General features: G+C 37.6%; 1 protein-coding gene across 2 annotated transcripts in view; it reads right to left on the bottom strand.

Moving 5' to 3' along the window:
- The window catches only part of LOC121314713 (oxysterol-binding protein-related protein 10-like), a 125,155-nt gene that overhangs the window by 104,087 nt on the left and 3,018 nt on the right, over window positions 1–18,050 (bottom strand). For both annotated transcript variants that reach the window (XM_041248281.1, XM_041248280.1), the window contains one exon: window positions 1,552–1,727. In XM_041248281.1, coding sequence (XP_041104215.1) covers window positions 1,552–1,727 — 176 coding nt within the window. The remainder of the gene's footprint in view (window positions 1–1,551; window positions 1,728–18,050) is intronic.

Raw genomic sequence — 18,050 nt, 5'->3', positions numbered from 1 at the left:
GTTGATTTTGCCGTCGTCGATTTGTGTAGGATGATTTGTTTTGGAAAGAATTGAATGTGCATAATAAAAGCACTAATACTAACTCCTACTGCTACAAATAAAATGCTGTCCGCAAGTGGCTGTGCTGATGATAGCAACAGTAGGTATTGCTTCATTACTGGAATAGCTGTGAAGGTTTTCTGTGCAGTGTTTACTTTGTATCTTCTTGTTGAATTTTTCTCTGTCTGCAGCTGGCCATGGTATAAACCTTTCAGGTTTTTTTATTTATTTGTTTTTTTACAGTCTGTGTTGAAGGGTGGCTCGCTCAAAAGTTGTTAATCCTGATCACATCACTTTCATCTGCTACAAACCAAATTATCTGAAACCAAGAAATTTCAGGAGGACTAATACACACACACACACACACACACACACACACACATATACATAGTACTGTACAAAAGTTTTACGCAGGTGTGAAAAAATGCTGTAAAGTAAGAATGCATTCAAAACACACATACATTGTATTACTTCAATTTTATAATAGAGGCCACCCTCGAATAAACGCCTCTATCAATAAATAAACATTAAGGTATTTTTCTCCCCCTACTAAAAAAACACACACAGTGAACAAACAAATGCACAACACTTACTACGTACATGTAATGCACCCAAAGAGACGGGAGCCTCAATCTAGCACATACATTGCAAACTAATGTACACACACATAGTAAGAACATTTTATTTTATGCAGTTCTGAAAGAAAATCCAAGATAAACTACGTACAGAACAACAGTCTTTCTGAAGTTCTTACAGGTGGTTTTGCTGTTTTGTTTTCGGTTCAGTTGTAATTCCCGTACTCAATCCCCTTCAAATAAAAACAACACGCTTACTATCTATGAGAAGATTTAGTTTCGGTTTCTCTTGCAGAGAAATTACAAACAAGCAAGTTATAGAGGGAAAAAAAACAACAAGTAGGATTTACTGAGTTTTTACAGAAATCAAACCGATATTTGGAGGTACTTTTGGTGCAGAAAAACATCTACGTCACACTCTTGGACTTAACAGCCACAACAGCATTGCCCCGTCCCTTAACAACCAATACACACTCCTGATTTGCCGGTACAGTACTCCCTGACCTTCCAACTCCCAACTAATAGGCTCGTGTTAACTGTCAGTAAATGCACGGTGTTCAGTCTCAAAAACACAAGAGTATAGTGCTGCAGATCAGAGCCTCTCACGGCTTCGCTTCTAAAATGCCTTACATCATGTAACAAAATATCGCAGCGTTTGTAAAGCATACTATTATTAATAAAGGCAGTCCTTGTATAACTGGCTGTGGCGCCAAATTGAAGTAATACCCCACACACACACACACACACACACACACACACACACACACACACACACACACAGAGTTAAAACAGAAAATCTGATTCCAGGCTACAATTTACCTACCTATTTTAGCTTCACTGCTTCGCATGTCATAGTAAGGCACTGAATTTGCACTGAAGTCATTTACTAGACAAACAATGTACCAAATAAGTATAAAACAAATGTTCGGCACTATACCTCTGAGTTTGTAGAGCTCTCCATTGGTAGCAGATACTATGAACATGTGAGGGGCTTCATCACTGAGAGAGACAGTGGCCCCAGTTAAAGGCAGGACTCCTCTTGGCTTCTGGCTCTTGCTGGGCTCATTCACAAAATACTGCAGCAGCCCAGACTCCATATCCAACACAAAGTACCTGCAGATCAAGGAAAAAAAAAAAAAAAAAAAAAAAAACAGTTAACACAGGACTGAGTAACAGCCCTATGTACATGTGGCTAATGTTAATTAATATCAGTATATAGCCGGAATTCATACTATATTGAGACATTCCAGACAAACCAATTAACTCCTGAGTGCATGTCTGACTGTAAAATGTGTAAAATCCCCAGAGAGGGACCTATTTGGTGATTTAAAAGGACAGTGGTTATGTTAAAAAAGACAACAGGTATATCCTGGTAAATGTTTGCCTGGATTTGATCAATATTTGTACTGGTGCTACAATATACTGAAGCGTTCTGCAATTCCGGTTTATTCAGATTTGTACCGAAAATAACATATATTTTTTTCTTTTTTGATATTTTTACTGATTTATACACAATGTCTATTATTCAATATTTTCCCGATACTAAGCAGCTCTACACGATATATCCCAGGATACAGCAGATGTTTAGGACGTCAGATGATCAAATAACATTAAAAACGTGGTTCCTGTCACTTCACAAGCACATTATCACCTGATTATGTTGGCCAATCAAAGTCTGATTATTGTGGTAATTGTTGGGCATAGTAACTACTAGCTTGATCAAAAACTAAACTGAAATATTACATGAAAATATAATATTTTTATTGGATGAGGAAAGGAGAGAACCTAAATCAGCTTATGAATATTCAAAAGAAAACAAATGTTTCGAAGTACGCAAAAATAGGAATCACCAGGAAAAGTGGTCCTAGTTTCTTTTAAATTTTCAAACGTTCAAGTTGGATTTAATACAATTCTAATGATTCAGTATCAACAATATGGCTAGACCACCAATTCCATACCATCACCATTCTGTGTAAAGTGTCTCCTACCCTCTGTTAAGTCTCAATTATTTCCAACAGTGTTCTCTGGACCTAGTTTCTGTGCTGCGCTTAAAGTAATAGTAAAGATTAACTTTGTCAGCTACTTATAACATTTTAAAGACTTCATTCATGTCCACCCTAATTTTGTTTTGTTCTAGGCTAAATAAATTCAGATGCCTCAATCTTCTCAACTGATTCATAGTCCATAGGATTATTATACACTGTTCTGTAGACATAGGTCATGGTACCTGCTTTATCAGGATACTGGCACCTCTAATGTGATATTTATATACTTTGACTGGGAATATATATGTAGCCAACATATCAATTATTCGTGATATACTGTAGCTGCCAACAAGCTGAGGAAAGATACTGGAACAACCTAAACTATAAAACAATCTTTCAGTAGCAGCCATTCCTGACAATCAGCAAAAACTAAATGAATTCATTTTTCAATCGTCAATGCATCTGGTGACAGGATGAAGATTATCCAAGCAGAAAGAAGTTAGTAGTCATGTGCTAAAGATCTTGCATTCCTCAAGGGGACCACTAGTTGACTGACCGACACACTGGCAACTGTGGAATGCTTGTTACTAGTTACGGATTAACTGGCCTGGCTGATTACAGAGTGACAGTGGTTTGGGGTTGACAGAGAGAAAGGGAGAGGTACCGGAGGCACCAAATTACCTGTGTCCATAGAGATTAAACCACTTGATTCTCTTTTCTTCAGGTCTACAGTGCGTAGTGAAAACCCTTGCAGGTATCAATGACTAAAAATAAACAATTAGTGAGGGAAGACCTAAATACAGAGGGACCAAGACCTGTGTTGTTTACTCAAGAATTGATTATTTTTTTTAGTTAGTTACCCACAAAGAACCAGTTGCGTTTTATGCTTATACCGCACGTAATTAACAATTTAATCATGGAACTTATTATTGTGTTACAGATTGAACATTGCAATTGCTATGGGGAGGTCTGAATTCAAAGCCATTATTGTGACATCACTGCTACAACTGGCTTCCTGTTTGGTCATTCAAATATTAATTATTAATACAGTTTGGATCACCCACACACGTAGTATAATTCTATTTACTCTGTAGTATTTTGTTTGTTGTGCCACGAAATGGCCAAACCACCTGTTGTGTGAAATTTAATTACTTTAAATTTAAAAGGAAGTTGATGTGGAAGTAAATAAGACAATTACTTCACAGAGTAATTTTAAAAGGTCCTTTATTATTTCACACACACACACACACACACACACACACACGCAGTTACATACACAGATGCTATACTGCGAATAACGATATCCCTAACGGGACACAACCCAACAAGGTTACATACAAAGATTATATTAATCACAGATCAATACAATCCATGAGACGCAACTGAACTAATTCTTAACCTTCCAAGCGGATCGGGAGAGCCCTTCGACCCTGGTAAGAGAAAGCAGCTGTCACCAAGAAATTACCGAGCAGGACTGCGCGCTAATCCTCACGGCTGACTCTCATCAGAGCAGGGGAGAACCCCGTCCTTTATAACTTACCAAGTTAGGCTTTTGCATGCGAGAGAGTAATTGGCCAGATCACTCCCTCGAGGCTCGGCCCTCTGAATAAACCATTCCTTTCCCTAGAACATTCTAACAAAAACAAGTTATATAAACGTGACAAAAACAAGTTATATAAGATAAGGGGTTATTATAGGGCAAGGGCAAAGATGAACTCGAACGCATTTCTAGAACTTTCTAGAACACACTTTTTTATTACATTACCTGATTGATGTTTTATGTGAATGGAAACAATACAATCGCTCCAGACCAGAGTTAAGCACACAGACTGCAAAACCACTTGTAAATACTTCCATGAACGGTTTTATTTGGCCACCAGCCACAAACTGTCCGGTTTTCTCAATGGGGTTGAAAAGTGTGGAGTCTTTACATGTAGATTGTACCTGTGTGTTAAAGTATGCTCAAAGACAAAGTTTGGGGGGGGGGGGGGGGGGGGGGGGGGGGGGATTTTTTTAATTAAAATTAATAACAAGTGTTTTTTGGGTTTTCGTACAAAAAAAACCAAATTTTTTTCGATTCAAAAACTGGTCGTTGGTCATTTAACCAGCTGTAATTCAGAGTGTTCTTTAACAGTTAATTATGTGGATGCATTATTAGAACACAGAAATGGGTTATTAATAACAACTAAAAAATCTTGTGTTCTTTACCCAATGGAACTATTTTTGTCTTTGGGGCACCGTCTGAGTTACCCATACTCAATGGGAAATGACAATTACTGAATGTGTACAATGTTACAGGAATCATATAAAAAACAATGTCCCATTTCATTCCACGTAACACACTTTAGCTTGTCTTTACTGTCGCACTACAAAATGATAAGTACCGTTTCACAACACTGTTACACAACACTCCAAATATGAAGTCACTACCTCAAATGGTTTCTGAGATACAAGGGATTAACACTGTTGTGGTGGCAGCCTTATACTGAGTATGAAGCGAATACCCCAAAAGACATATGACACCAATATGACCACCATCTTGGGTAACAGGTCATTGTGAAAGTGCCATTAGATTTGCTATAGGAGTTTCCAAAATATGAAGTTGTTAGCTGAAATGGCTTATGAGATATTCACAGATGTACAGTAGGTAGGGTGATGGATGCAGAGCTGCATATTCATTGAAGCTCCCCTCAGAGGTATGCTTAAATAGATATTCTTGGTTGCTGGTTATTAGTATTTTTTTTAACCAAAGTCAGCTATGCATGTTCACAGGTGGCACTAAGTTGAAAAGTAATTGAGTAACAACAGGACATGCATTATAAAATGGCATTTTCTTATACACACAACTACTAAGGAAAACAAACACACAAAAAGGGAATATTGACAAAATGCCTCAAAATCACTGACTATTTTAAAAAATAATAATAAAACTGCCATCATCACCATCATGTTTTTCTATTATGAATGTTTATGTTTGAGTTTGACTGTTGTCGGATATTGGATAGGAATGTTGGTTCTTGCCCTACAAATCTAGTTAATAATCCATCCAGTTGTCTGGAATAAATAGCTGTTGTTGACTTGTCTGTTCTCATTCATTATGTCTGAGGTCAGAGTGCAGAATAAGCTGACGATATCAAATTCATAATAAATGTGCATTCAGTTCCCTGTGGGGTCAATTCCCAGTCCAACTATGGAGACAGCTTTCCCGAAAACATCTTTAGGACTCACGACAGTCTGGAATTGACAATGAAATCAGCTCAAAGAAGGACTTGGGTTAAACAGCGATAGCAGCTCTCACAGGTTCTGCAGTGTCTACTTTGACCCTTGTACACAATAGGTTCTGCTGCTAAAGCTTTTAACCGGTACACACATTTTCAAAAGGTAAACAAAAAACATTATTTAACAGTTAAATATTTAATGTGTTTATTGTCAGTCATGCAAGCCTTCCCACAATGTATTGTTTACATGCATGTAAATGTAGCAGCAAAAAATGTTCTATGTAAAAAACATGCGTAAGTCTGAACTAACCAGCAACAAAGGTACTGTGTGACAGTGCTACAGTGCCTCACAACCATGTTTAGTTTTACAACTTAGCCCCAACAGTGAACAGTCGCTCATACCACAAAATCACAACTAATCTGCACATAGAACAACACAGTTACAGTCCATATGCTTATTGTTCACATGGGCTCATGTGCAATATTGTTAGATGTCAAATACAGTGAAGATTACACTGCCATTGAAACTAAATATTCTTAGTATGGTTATGGTCTTGTACAATTTCAGGCTGCTATTTATAGTATACTGCAGGCTAGTGGAGTGTGTTTGAATGAGATTAGCTTATTAGTGTAGTGTTTCATAGAGCTTTTAGATATTTTAAGGTCAGTGTTCTTTCTGACAATTAAGAGAGCACAGAAGGCTAAATGTAGTAAAACAGACACCACAGAATTATTGTTTAGTGTAAAACTAAATGTACAGGAGAACACATAGCTGACTGGGGCTGCACAGAAAATGAATTCCCATTTACTGTATTTGTTTTTGACATTCCTAATCAGAAGATGATGGTCTTCATTGATTGACTGCTTCCAACTGATGGCACTTTGAGGGGGGGAAAGGGGGACATACTTAACATACATGACAGTGAATATTAAAAATCAAGAAAGACCCTAACTATAGATATTAAACAAAATAAATTATCATGTGTCCTCCTTGGATGTATAATTAACATATGTTTCACAGAATTGCCTTCCAATAATAATCATTATTTGCATACAGTACTACAAGTTACTTCACAAAAATACTGTAATCAATTGTACAGCTAGGACTAGACATATAAAAGGAAGTAATAATATAAGTTAATATGTACAATAACTTAATCCAGTACCCTAGGGGAAACTACTTATGTGGGTGGGCAAAATTAAATAGTGGCGCTCTAGCTAGGATACAGCTCAACTATGAATACTAATTTCTTAAAAAGATCCTCATGTACTTTAACCACTGCTATCAAAATTGCTATGTGCCTTTGACTACTGGTGCAGTACATATGTAAAATGTTGTTTATGCATTAGAAGACTTTGTTGGGATGATAGCAGAGATGCTGATGCAATGCTGGAAACATCAGAAGCTATATAATTTAAGCAACAGCAGAAGCATGGTGACACACCAGAGGCAGCAGCACAGAACATTCCTTACAGACAGCCTAGATGTGTATGCATAGCCTGGCCCTGAAGATTAAGCTACTGTATGACAGAAGATTGCTCCTTGTACTTTCTGTATCAGTTCCATGTTCAGTATCGACTAGAAATGTATTTATGTGCCTTTATCATCTCCCTTAAAGTGCAAACAGCTACAATATAATTCCATAAACATTCCTGTTGTGAACTTCCATTCATTATGCAGGTCTTATTCGTGCAGTTTTGAAAGTAGTATTTTAGAGCAAATATATTTCTTTCCTGAATGTAATTTTTGTATACATAACATACTGCTATTAATAGCTCCTACAGTACCAGATAAAGCTTTGATATGAAAAAATATGAATGCTGAACCCAAAAAACACATTCGCTTAAAAGTTATCCCTTTCTGCAGGCAAATAGGTTAGTTCACTGAAATCTGTAAAGGTAAACTGTAGTGCTGCAGTTCTTAAATAGATTCTGAATGTCTTAGATTAAAAAATGAACATAACCCTTCATTCTTCCCAAAACCACAATACTGTTGAAGACAAAGGCGGCACAGTACATGTAGAGATTTCTGACAGTCCCATTTGCATCAGAAAAGCAGCCATTTGGACAACTGAAAAGTGAGTTTGTAGTGTGGTATAGCTAGGGCTTCTGATTTTCAGTTTTAACTGATAAAACAGCCCTGATACAAAAAAAAATTAAAATCCTGTAAATCCAATAAATACCTGAAAACACCGTAAAACCTGTGAAAATGGTCTAGCGACCTGTCCTTTATGTCTTTTTGATGATGTCGGACAGGGTCCAGCATAGGACCGCAAAGGGTTAGAGCTGCATTACTGTGAAGATACGGAGAATTTAAAACAGAATTGTTGCGAAATGTACAAAAATGCCTACGCACGATAACCCCAGACCACAGGGATTTCATTGTGGAAGACAGCAAAGGAAAGAAGGTACAACTTAATAATAAGGATGCAAGTACTGTCAAGTTACTATACATATTTTGACAAAAAAACAAAACGTTCAAACATTTTGGAAAGCAACCGAAAACACAAAATTTCATACAATCAAAAACGAAAGCCCTGACAAAAAACAATTTACACAAAACTCGAAAATAGCTAAAAATAAGCACCGAAAAATACAATTAATAAAAACCGAAAAACAGAAGCCCTAGGTATAGTTTACCTTTTATAAAAAACATTCAGTTTCCCAAAGTGGGCCACCCAAATACAACAAATGAAAGTTCAACATGACAAAACAAACAGGATTTACATTTGCGAGTCCTGTGGTTGATTTGGTGCTCAAAACACTGGATAAAACAAGTTGGTTTGGTCACAGTTCAAATCTCCACACAGGTTTCAAGAATGAGAAAAAAAAAAAAAATCTTACCACTCTGGGGCAAAGTGGCCGCCCGAGACTAATGGGGGAGGTGGCCGCTGAAGCCATGTGTGGTACGCACAAAGGAGGGCGTATGTGGCAAAGTGTCCGCCCCCTCTGTATATATGGGTGCTGTTATTACTATTATTGCACCCTGTAAACTGGAGATTGCAGGTTCGAATCCAGGCTATATCACTGCCGACCATGACAAGGGGTTTACAGGGGTTAGCGCACAACTGCCCAAGTGCCGCCCAGGTAGGGATGGCTTAGGTCGGCAGGGCAATCCACGGTTCACCGCGCACCAGAGACCCCACACTGTGGCTGATAGGGCGCCTGCGGGTCTGCAGTGGAGCCATTCAGATCTGTGTTGTCCTCCGGCACTATAGGTCTGGTGGCTTTGCTGTGGATCCGCAGTGAGAAAGACAGATTGGCAGGAACACGTTTCAGAGGACATGTATTTCAGCCTCCGTTTCCCCGAGTCGTCGGGGGGGTTGCAGCGGTGAGTCAGAATAAAAATAAATAATAAAAATAAAGTTGATTGCAGGTACTCCTCTATCCAAAGACTGGATGATTTACTGATGTTTCATAAGAGATGACTAAAACTTAGGGGCTAAGAGGCAGTAATCATTGGTCAAGTATTCCTCCAAAACAATTAAAAAAAAAAAAAACACGGCAGACTTGTCACGTTGAATCAGTGCTACTGTATCCTCGCCACACATTGTGTCATTGTTAGGGCAGGCGTTTCTGTGTTGGAGTAGATCAGTGAATACACTTTCATTGCCTCTCACTAAGTGCTCATTTCTTTTTGTATCTCCTCAACATTGTAGCACAGTGCTTCAAGAACAGACCACTGGTATGGAACAAAAATACAGCAGCTGTCTTACTGTACTACTGTAGGGTGCATCACAAACCAAGCTCGACCAGGAATTAAAAGGACATAAAAGGATTAAAAGGATACTTCATGTCATCTACAGTATATTTACATAATATTGTAATTTCTTACCTATCAAATATCCTGTTAAGTGTGTTTGCTATCTGTGGTGGAAGTTTATACTTTAAACTCCTGTAAGACAGAGACTCAGAACAAACAAGATTGAGTAAATAAGTTTAATAGTTAAAGTTAAAGTTTGCAAACCTGTGAACACTCTCAACATACACAGGTGTTAGGAAAACCGAGCAACGTTCTGAGCTACTCAGAGCCAGTAAGCATAATATATACCTTGTAACCTACAGTTATTGCGAGCCAATCACAGAAGCTTAACTCAATATTAATGGATAGCAACAACTTGGAAGATTAAAATGAGACCAATCATAACAGTTTATTTAAATTGCAAGACCCCTAAAATAAAAGTAAGTCTGTGACATTTCTGTGAAATGCCACGGAAGCAGCTTGTGGTTGCTAAAGAGATAGAACTTCCTCTGTCTAGCTAGTAGTTCAGTACCTTTCCATCCCTTATAAGGGAAATGTCGGTTCTTCAACGAGACAGAGGAAGGATGTTCACAAACAACTATTGATAATAACACATTATTATTATATTATACCTAAATCTTATAAACCTGAGCATGGAAAGCTTAAACAGTTATAGCAGTAATAACATCAAAGAGGCCTATCAAATTATACAATAACAACACATCATATAACTAATACCGTAACTACTTATAATTAACTTATTATGGTTTTAGCAAGCAGTTTTGTTCCTCCTGGCACCATGACAATCTCCGTCTTGTCACGTACGCTTCTTGCAGTTTACTTCAAAGCATGACTATATACGGACATTTCCGGTCTACCTTGGACCCTCTTCACTTAGCAATAAGATGTGTGATGAAGGCAGAAAGAGGAAGAGAAGCGTCCAGACTATATAAGTGTATTTCTTAATTTTAAACATTATAGCAAATAAGCTTCAAACTTCTTATTACATTGGTATAATCCCTTTTAAAGTCACACAGGTTAAACAAACACACGAACAAACAGCTCAGAGGTTAGTACATAAATTGCATGGGATGTAATTTTCCCATCACACTATCATTCCCTGCTGTTGTTTCTGCTTACTGTATATCATTTACCATGCTAACTGCTGTAATCCAGCAAAAATTTGTGGTGAGGTGATTTTACAAATAGCCACTGGCTGCAAGTTGGCATATAAAAAGCCTCTGAACGGACACAAAGCGGATAATGATAGAGAGCTTGCAAAACAGAATTGTAACCAGGTAAGTAATTGGTAAGGAGCACGAAATAGCTCACTGTTCCTCTAAACTAGGAGATAAATACAGTAATTGATCTATTTTATGGATGACAAGAGTGTAGTAAAGCAGGTGGGCCGAAGAGCTTCAGGAATATTTTGCCAAGTATAAAATATAATGACAGGACCTGTGAAACAGCTATGCTTTTCAGTACAGAAGCAGTCCTTAGTTTGTCTGTTAGTATCATAGACCTCAAGAAAATATTTTGAGACAAGCATGTAACACTATGAGTAAGGTGTAGGACAGTGGTCCTCAAAGCTGTGCCTGTGGAGAAATTTGTGCCCATGAGACCAAAGTGTGGTGCCTGCCATGACAGCTGACATAATCTGCAATACTGATAGTTTATTAGCAGAAGAACTACACTGTAAAAAACGTCCGTAAATTCAACGGTAAAATTATGGTAAACAGTGAAGGTAAATTACCTTCTCTTAAGTAAAGCCCTGCCCCCTAATTTGGAAGGTTAAATTACATACTAGAGAATAATTATTGTACCATCAAACTTAAAAGAAAAACACAAATGTGCCTGTGGTCAACAAACTTTTAGCACCAGAGGAGTAGGGCTATCATGGTCAAAGTTATGTGGACATGACCAATTGCACAGTTTAACCCAAACAAAGCACAGTTCTTGCTTTTTCTTGGAACATTTTATTTAGATATAAATTAATTTTTGGTCTTAGAATACAACTCACAGAATGGGTTAAACATTAAGCTAGATTCTGGTTAAATTACTAGTTAGACAGTAAGTTGACAAAGTTATCTTTCTGGTCACTTTGTCCTTGTTAGGACAAGGCTGACCTCCAAGACATTTTGAAATAGGTTTTGGCCTCTACTTTGCTGTCCAGTTCTTGCCATTTAGAGTGGATCATTTTCGGTTTTGTGTTAGGGGTACCATCATATTGTTAAACGTCTTTACAAACTAGATAGAAAACTGGTTTTCTTAGGAAATTACAGTTAACTATGAGGATTATAAAAACTAGCTACTTCAAAGAGAGGCTTGAACCAGATGCTTTGAAGCCAGGGTTAGGACAAATGGGCAAATAACCAAGTGATAAGAGATTTGTGTCTTTTTCTAATTGGTTTAAGGAAAAATCATGATGTCACTGAAAAACTGTATTTAAACTGAGAAAACTGAAATGTTCTTTGTATTGCTCTGATCCGTGCTTGGAAAGAGGACACCTCCAAACTGTTGTCACCATGTAAAAAACTTTTAGAATGTCTGGTTGTAACTTTGCAAATCAGAACTTTTATCTTCAATAAACTATAATTATCTGGACTCAAAGAAGCCGCCAGTTACTTCTCTTTCCTTTCTTCTTTTATTTCTTATCTCAACACTTTTGAAAAATCAGATTCTCTCAGGACCACTTCTCAGGTTCAGTATCCCCAAAAACATTCTTAAATTTAGTCCAAACCATCCTTGTCTTTTTTTTCCTTGTAGTCAAATTAATTCCTTTTTAATCTGTAGCAGCTTGCTGCCTATGGCTGAACAAACTCTATTGCGTTGAACTGCCAAGAACTAAAAGAGTAGGTGGAAAAATTTTGGTCCCCCCCCCCACCCCCCCACATACTTTCTCCAAACAAAGACATACGCTAGTATACATGCCTGTATCAAAATAGCAGATAAGGAGAAAGGAGAAATAAAATATATAAAAAGCTGCATAAAAGTTACATATACCATTCGGTAGACATTTGGAATATGTCCACATTTGGGAATTGCCATGTCAACATTTGGGCTGATATTGACATTTAGGGAATAAAGTGCTGACTGTGATGATTGACTGCGGAGGCAGTGTTTCTTGAAGCTGACATCACTTGCTTCACTCCCTGTGGATACATTAGCTGTCAATGTATGGAGTCTCATGCCAGTCCCATGTGGATTGTTGTGGTTTTAGTGGTTCATTTTGGGTGAAGTCACGAGGGGGTCAGTGGTTTGTGTTTCTTTGAGCTAGCGGCCTAGCATCCACAAGTATGAATGTGTGTACTGGCTGGTCGAAGAAGGGGCGGGTGCAGTGATAGGGAGAGAGTTATGAGGCTGTGGAGTACATTGAAGCAGCTAAGAACATAAGAAAGAAAATTTAATAATGAGGAGGCCATTCGGCCATCTGGTTCCTAGCAGCTGATTGATCTCAAAACGTTGTCAAGTTGGGTGTTAAAGGATCTCAATGACGTGGGGTAAACTATCCACGTCAATCCATATATATATATATTAAATTTACTTTTGAATCCACTCACTTGCAATGCATGTTTGACTGGTGAGTAAGCAACTGGATTGTTGCTCTTCAGCATTTCTTGGCATCAACTTAATCACCCTCACCTACCAATTTACCTATCTGTTAACCAAATTTTTGGAAGGTAAATCTATATAATTAATACAATATTCTGTGTTTGGAGAGAGTCAGAATGCTTTATATTGCTATAGCAAGGTGATCAATAAGGAATGCAATATTATTGTTTATTTGCATTAGTACAGTATCAGTACAGTTTTAAAATATTTGTTTATTATTTATTTTTACTTTAGGGAGCACAAGAGAAAAGAAGATTTACAGAAAACAACTGTAACAGCCTAGTACAAGTGGGAGGAGACTCAGTGAATACAGTAACTACATCAACAGTTGCAACTTCTAGCAACTATAATATTATTAATGCAGGAGTAAATGGTTGCGAAAGAGACATTGTTGGATTTTTTTTTTCCCCAGGTGTAAAAGAAGGAAAAATACGTTTTCATTATAAGACCAGGTTTTTTTGTTCACCCTCTGTGCTGGATGCAAAGTTAATTGTTTGAATTTACTGAAACGCATTGCATCTTTTGAAGTAAGTATAAACAAATTTTACAAAAACGTGGAGATTTATACTGGGTTACAACTCTGACTGAAGATGTCATTAGCAAAGAGGGCTGGCTGTAATAACAAGGTCAAACAATAGGTCATGTTTTACTAAACATTTTAAAACTAATAAACAAACAATTACCATAACGATCATTATTGTAGCATGTTGCTTAAAACATAATAAAAAACAATATGTTCAAAATAAAGTTGAGTTCTTAACTATAAACAGTAACACGTTTAAAGCTTGGGACTCGCAGTCTGTAGCTTGGTGTGATTTACATTATTGTCAGCATATTTTAAGTGACTGGAAGCTAAAATTACTTTTTTAAAAACACTCTTTTCTTATACAAATTCAGTATGGATGAGCGACAATCAGGTCGTTGGAAAACCAGGCTTTAAATCACTGATAACAGGTGCACAGGCATTGATTCTGAGAGTGTTGCAGGGCTCAAGAACCAATAGGGGAAAATAAGGTCCCCCGCACAGTGCAAATAAATCACCTGTTCTGTCAAACTATAGTGTGGATGCTTCACAAGAACTGTTATTGCATCATTTAAAAATATAAAATCTGTTTATACAAAGTCTCCCAGCTTTCTTGAAAATATCTGTGTTTCCCTTGTTTTTCTTTTGTACTTGTTATACTCTCATTAGTATCTAAACCTAGTAGCTACCTCGTTCATCAGTACTAGCAGATTTTACTGTACTGCTGAAGCGCTTTTCTCCCACTGCTAATTAAAAAAACATAGCCACCTAGCTAACAATTTCATCCCGAGGGCTACAGTGAAACATACTGTCTTTAAATTGGGACTTTAGTGAAGACCGCATGTGTATGCAAGTACATTAATTATTGTAGATAGTAATTCATAGCCATCCAGCATTTTTGTAAATAGCAACACATGTAAATGTACAATAAAAAACATTTTATTTGTGTCATCTGTGTCAATTTCAGGCAGAGCTTCATGGTCGGCAGGGTAACACATCTGAGAGAATTTTTTCCTCCGTCATTCCGCCTGGTGCTGTCAGTTTAAGTTTCTCAGCACACAGTGCAGTAGTCGCTCAGTAACGAGGTGCAAACAGGTTATTGATTGATCTGAGCGTTAGCAAAATAAAATCTAAGCCTATTTTTTAGGGACCCCACTGTTGTTTTTGATTCTATCTTAGGCACTTCACATAAGGACTAGCAAGTCTACATCAGGACTACCAAGTTTCAAAAGGTACTAGTCCTTTGGACTAGTAGCACAATATTGTTAGTTTCTAACCCTGATGTACTTGCTCAATGAAAATCTGAAATGCAACTAAATGTTAGATTTCAATAATTTAACCAAGTCTACTAAGAGGTATAATCATGGTTAGTGCTAAATGGCCAATTAGGCATAGGAAGCTAACGTTCTGTGAAAGACTCATGAATGTTAATGATTAAATGAGAAACAAACACAGCTTCCACTGAATTTGACAACAGGTCTCCCAGTGCATCAATGTTGTTGTGATAATGGTATTCCTCCCCTGGGGCTGGCCAGCCTTTAAGCCTTGTTTGGTAAGAATACAGACATGTGTTGGTTTTCTAAATCTAGAACACAAGCTTTCAAAACTACATTAGATTGCTTATTCCTTAGGTGCCAAAATTTATACTATGGCTATTGCGCCACTTCAAGATAAACTCCCTGCTTTGTTTCCAGGGAGACAGATCAACTCAGATGCCAACTTTCCAGGTCATTTGATTGACTGAGGAGGTCAATATGTTGTATTTTTCAAACCTGGTACTTGAACTAAATATTTGTTTTAAAAAGGCAGTTTTCCAGTGCACATACTACTATAGAGTACTTACAGACTGACAGAAAAAACACACTGATGTCAGAGGTACACAGATGTGCTATCACTGTTCTGGGGCTTATAAGAGACACCTAGTACAGAACATGCTTTAAAAAAACAAAAAAAAACAGTTATTGTTTTTATGTCACCTTCTAAGGTAGGGTGATAGGGTTATACTTTTATGTGTTTAGAATGGTTTCCCAAGCCACTGGGCAAGAGTCTCAAATGGAAAGAACACCAATAAAACGTCACAAACAAATAAATACGAAACAACTTAACTAACACTCCATTCAAGCACCTGAACGAAAAGTCTTAGTTGTTTATTTCTGGTTTGGTAACTTTAATGGTTACTTTTCTCCTTTCTGAAAAAAATAAAAATTGTGCCAATGATTGTTTAGGCCCAACATTAACAAGTTTTAACATCAATCAACTACTAGGAACTGGGCGTGCACCAACCCATTTTCTCATGTTTTCATGTACTTGCTTTAGAAGTACCTTAATGACAATTGCTATAAACATTATTAGGTTCCAACAATCAAGCCATGCTGAACCTCTCCATAGGTGATAATGAGACTTAAAGTATATTGTTTGACAGGATAGATTTTTTTATGATAATAAAAGGTTTTACTGTCCAGTTTTGTTGGCGTTCCACTTCACGGTTTTGTCTGATGGGATAAAATGGAAGAAAGGACTTATGAACACTTAAGACTTAACATTCTTAACTGAACTACTGTGCACTAGCAAAGGCCTTGGCAGATACGTAAATATTTAGCCTAGATGTACTATAATGTAATATAACAGACCCTGCATCATAAATACAACTAGGCAGTGAATTGCACAGCTTAGCGCCAAAGCAGCTGAAGGCCCAACTGCCATCAGTTCAGTAAGTACAGAAGCCCAGGGCAACATCTGAAAACCTCAATTGACAACCGGGTGCACACTAAGGATTGAATGTTAATGTGAATGTTTCGCTCAACATTAATTTTCCTGGCTTTGTTATCAACGGTTTTCGCTCTAGAACCAAAATCATGGAACTTGGGTGTTATTTTCATTTCTGAGCTGTCTTTTGAGACCCATATTCTCCACAGTCTCCTTTTTTCCCCCTTAAAAATATAGCCAAGCTCAGGTCCTATCTATCTTTGCCTACTGCCAAGACTTAGCCATGCTTTAATTTATTCTAATATTGATTAGTCCAATGAGCTCTTTGCTGACATAACTGGAAGTTTTATCCACATGTTTAGAATGTTGTTGCAAGCGTGGTAACAAGTCTAGGAAATGTGATCATGTCACCCCAGTTTTTACCTTGTTACATTGGCTTCTGGTAAGATTCACCACCTTTGGTCTGCTACTATTTCATGTATTATGCACTTTCCACTCCACAGTATTTAATGTATTATGTTTTTTTTTTTTTTTTTTTCTGTATATCATGTACAGTGCCTATAGTAAGTATCCACCCCCCTTGGACGTTTTCACAGTTTGTTGTTACAACCTGAAACCTTGATGCATTTAAATGGGATTTTTTTTTACTTTGATTTACATAACCTACTCAACACTTTGAAGAGGCAAGAGAATTTTTATTGTGAAACAACAGTTAATGGAAAATAAAAAAAAACTGAAATGTCTTGGTTGGATAAGTATTCACCCCCCTGAGTCAATACTTGGTATAACCACTTTTGGCAGCAATTACAGCTTTGAGTCTTTTGGGGTAAGTCTCTACCAGGTTTGCACATCTGGATCATGCAATATTTGCCCATTCTTCTTGGCAAAATTGTTCAAGCTCTGTCAAGTTGGATGTGGATCGTTGGTGGACAGTAATCTTCAAGTCTTGCCACAGATTCTCAATCGGATTCTAGTCCGGGCCACTCTAGGACATTCACTTTTTTGTTTTTAAGCCACTCCGGTGTCGCTTTGGCTGTGTGCTTGGGGTCATTGTCCTGCTGAAAGGTGAATCTCTGCCCCAGTCTTAGGTCTTTTGCAGACTGCAGGAGGTTTTCCTCAAGGATTTGCCTGTATTTAGCTCCATCCATTTTGCCCTCTACCCTGACAAGCTTCCCAGTCCCTGCCAATGAAAAGCATCCCCATAGCATGATGCCACCAAAGCTCCTTGGTCGTATCTTTGCTTTGATTGCACCACCCAACTATGGGATTTATTTTTAATTGATTTGTTTTTTCACCCCCCTCCCCTCCCCTCCCCTCCCCTCTTTTCATACACTGAAAGGGTCGAGTAGGTTGTGTAAATCAAAGGAAAAAAATCCCATTTAAATGCAAAGATTTCAGGTTGTAACACAAACTGTGAAAACGTCCAAGGGGGTGAATACTTCCTATAGGCACTGTATTATGCATTTCTCTGTAATTAAAGTTATGGATTTTCTTGTTGTTACTGCATCTGGTAAAGCGCTTTGTGATGGTGGTCCACTATGAAAGGCGCTATATAAAATAAAGATTGATTTATTGATTGAAAGCTCTTTTCCAAATGTCCACTCTAGTGCACTGCAAGTGTAAGGATTACTGCCCGTTGTCAAAGAGATA

Source organism: Polyodon spathula, chromosome 4 (assembly GCF_017654505.1).
Source record: "Polyodon spathula isolate WHYD16114869_AA chromosome 4, ASM1765450v1, whole genome shotgun sequence".
In the NCBI taxonomy this organism is placed as follows: Eukaryota; Metazoa; Chordata; class Actinopteri; order Acipenseriformes; family Polyodontidae; genus Polyodon; species Polyodon spathula.
Note: the sequence above shows the minus strand (reverse complement) of the source record. Positions and strands in the feature narration are given on the sequence as shown.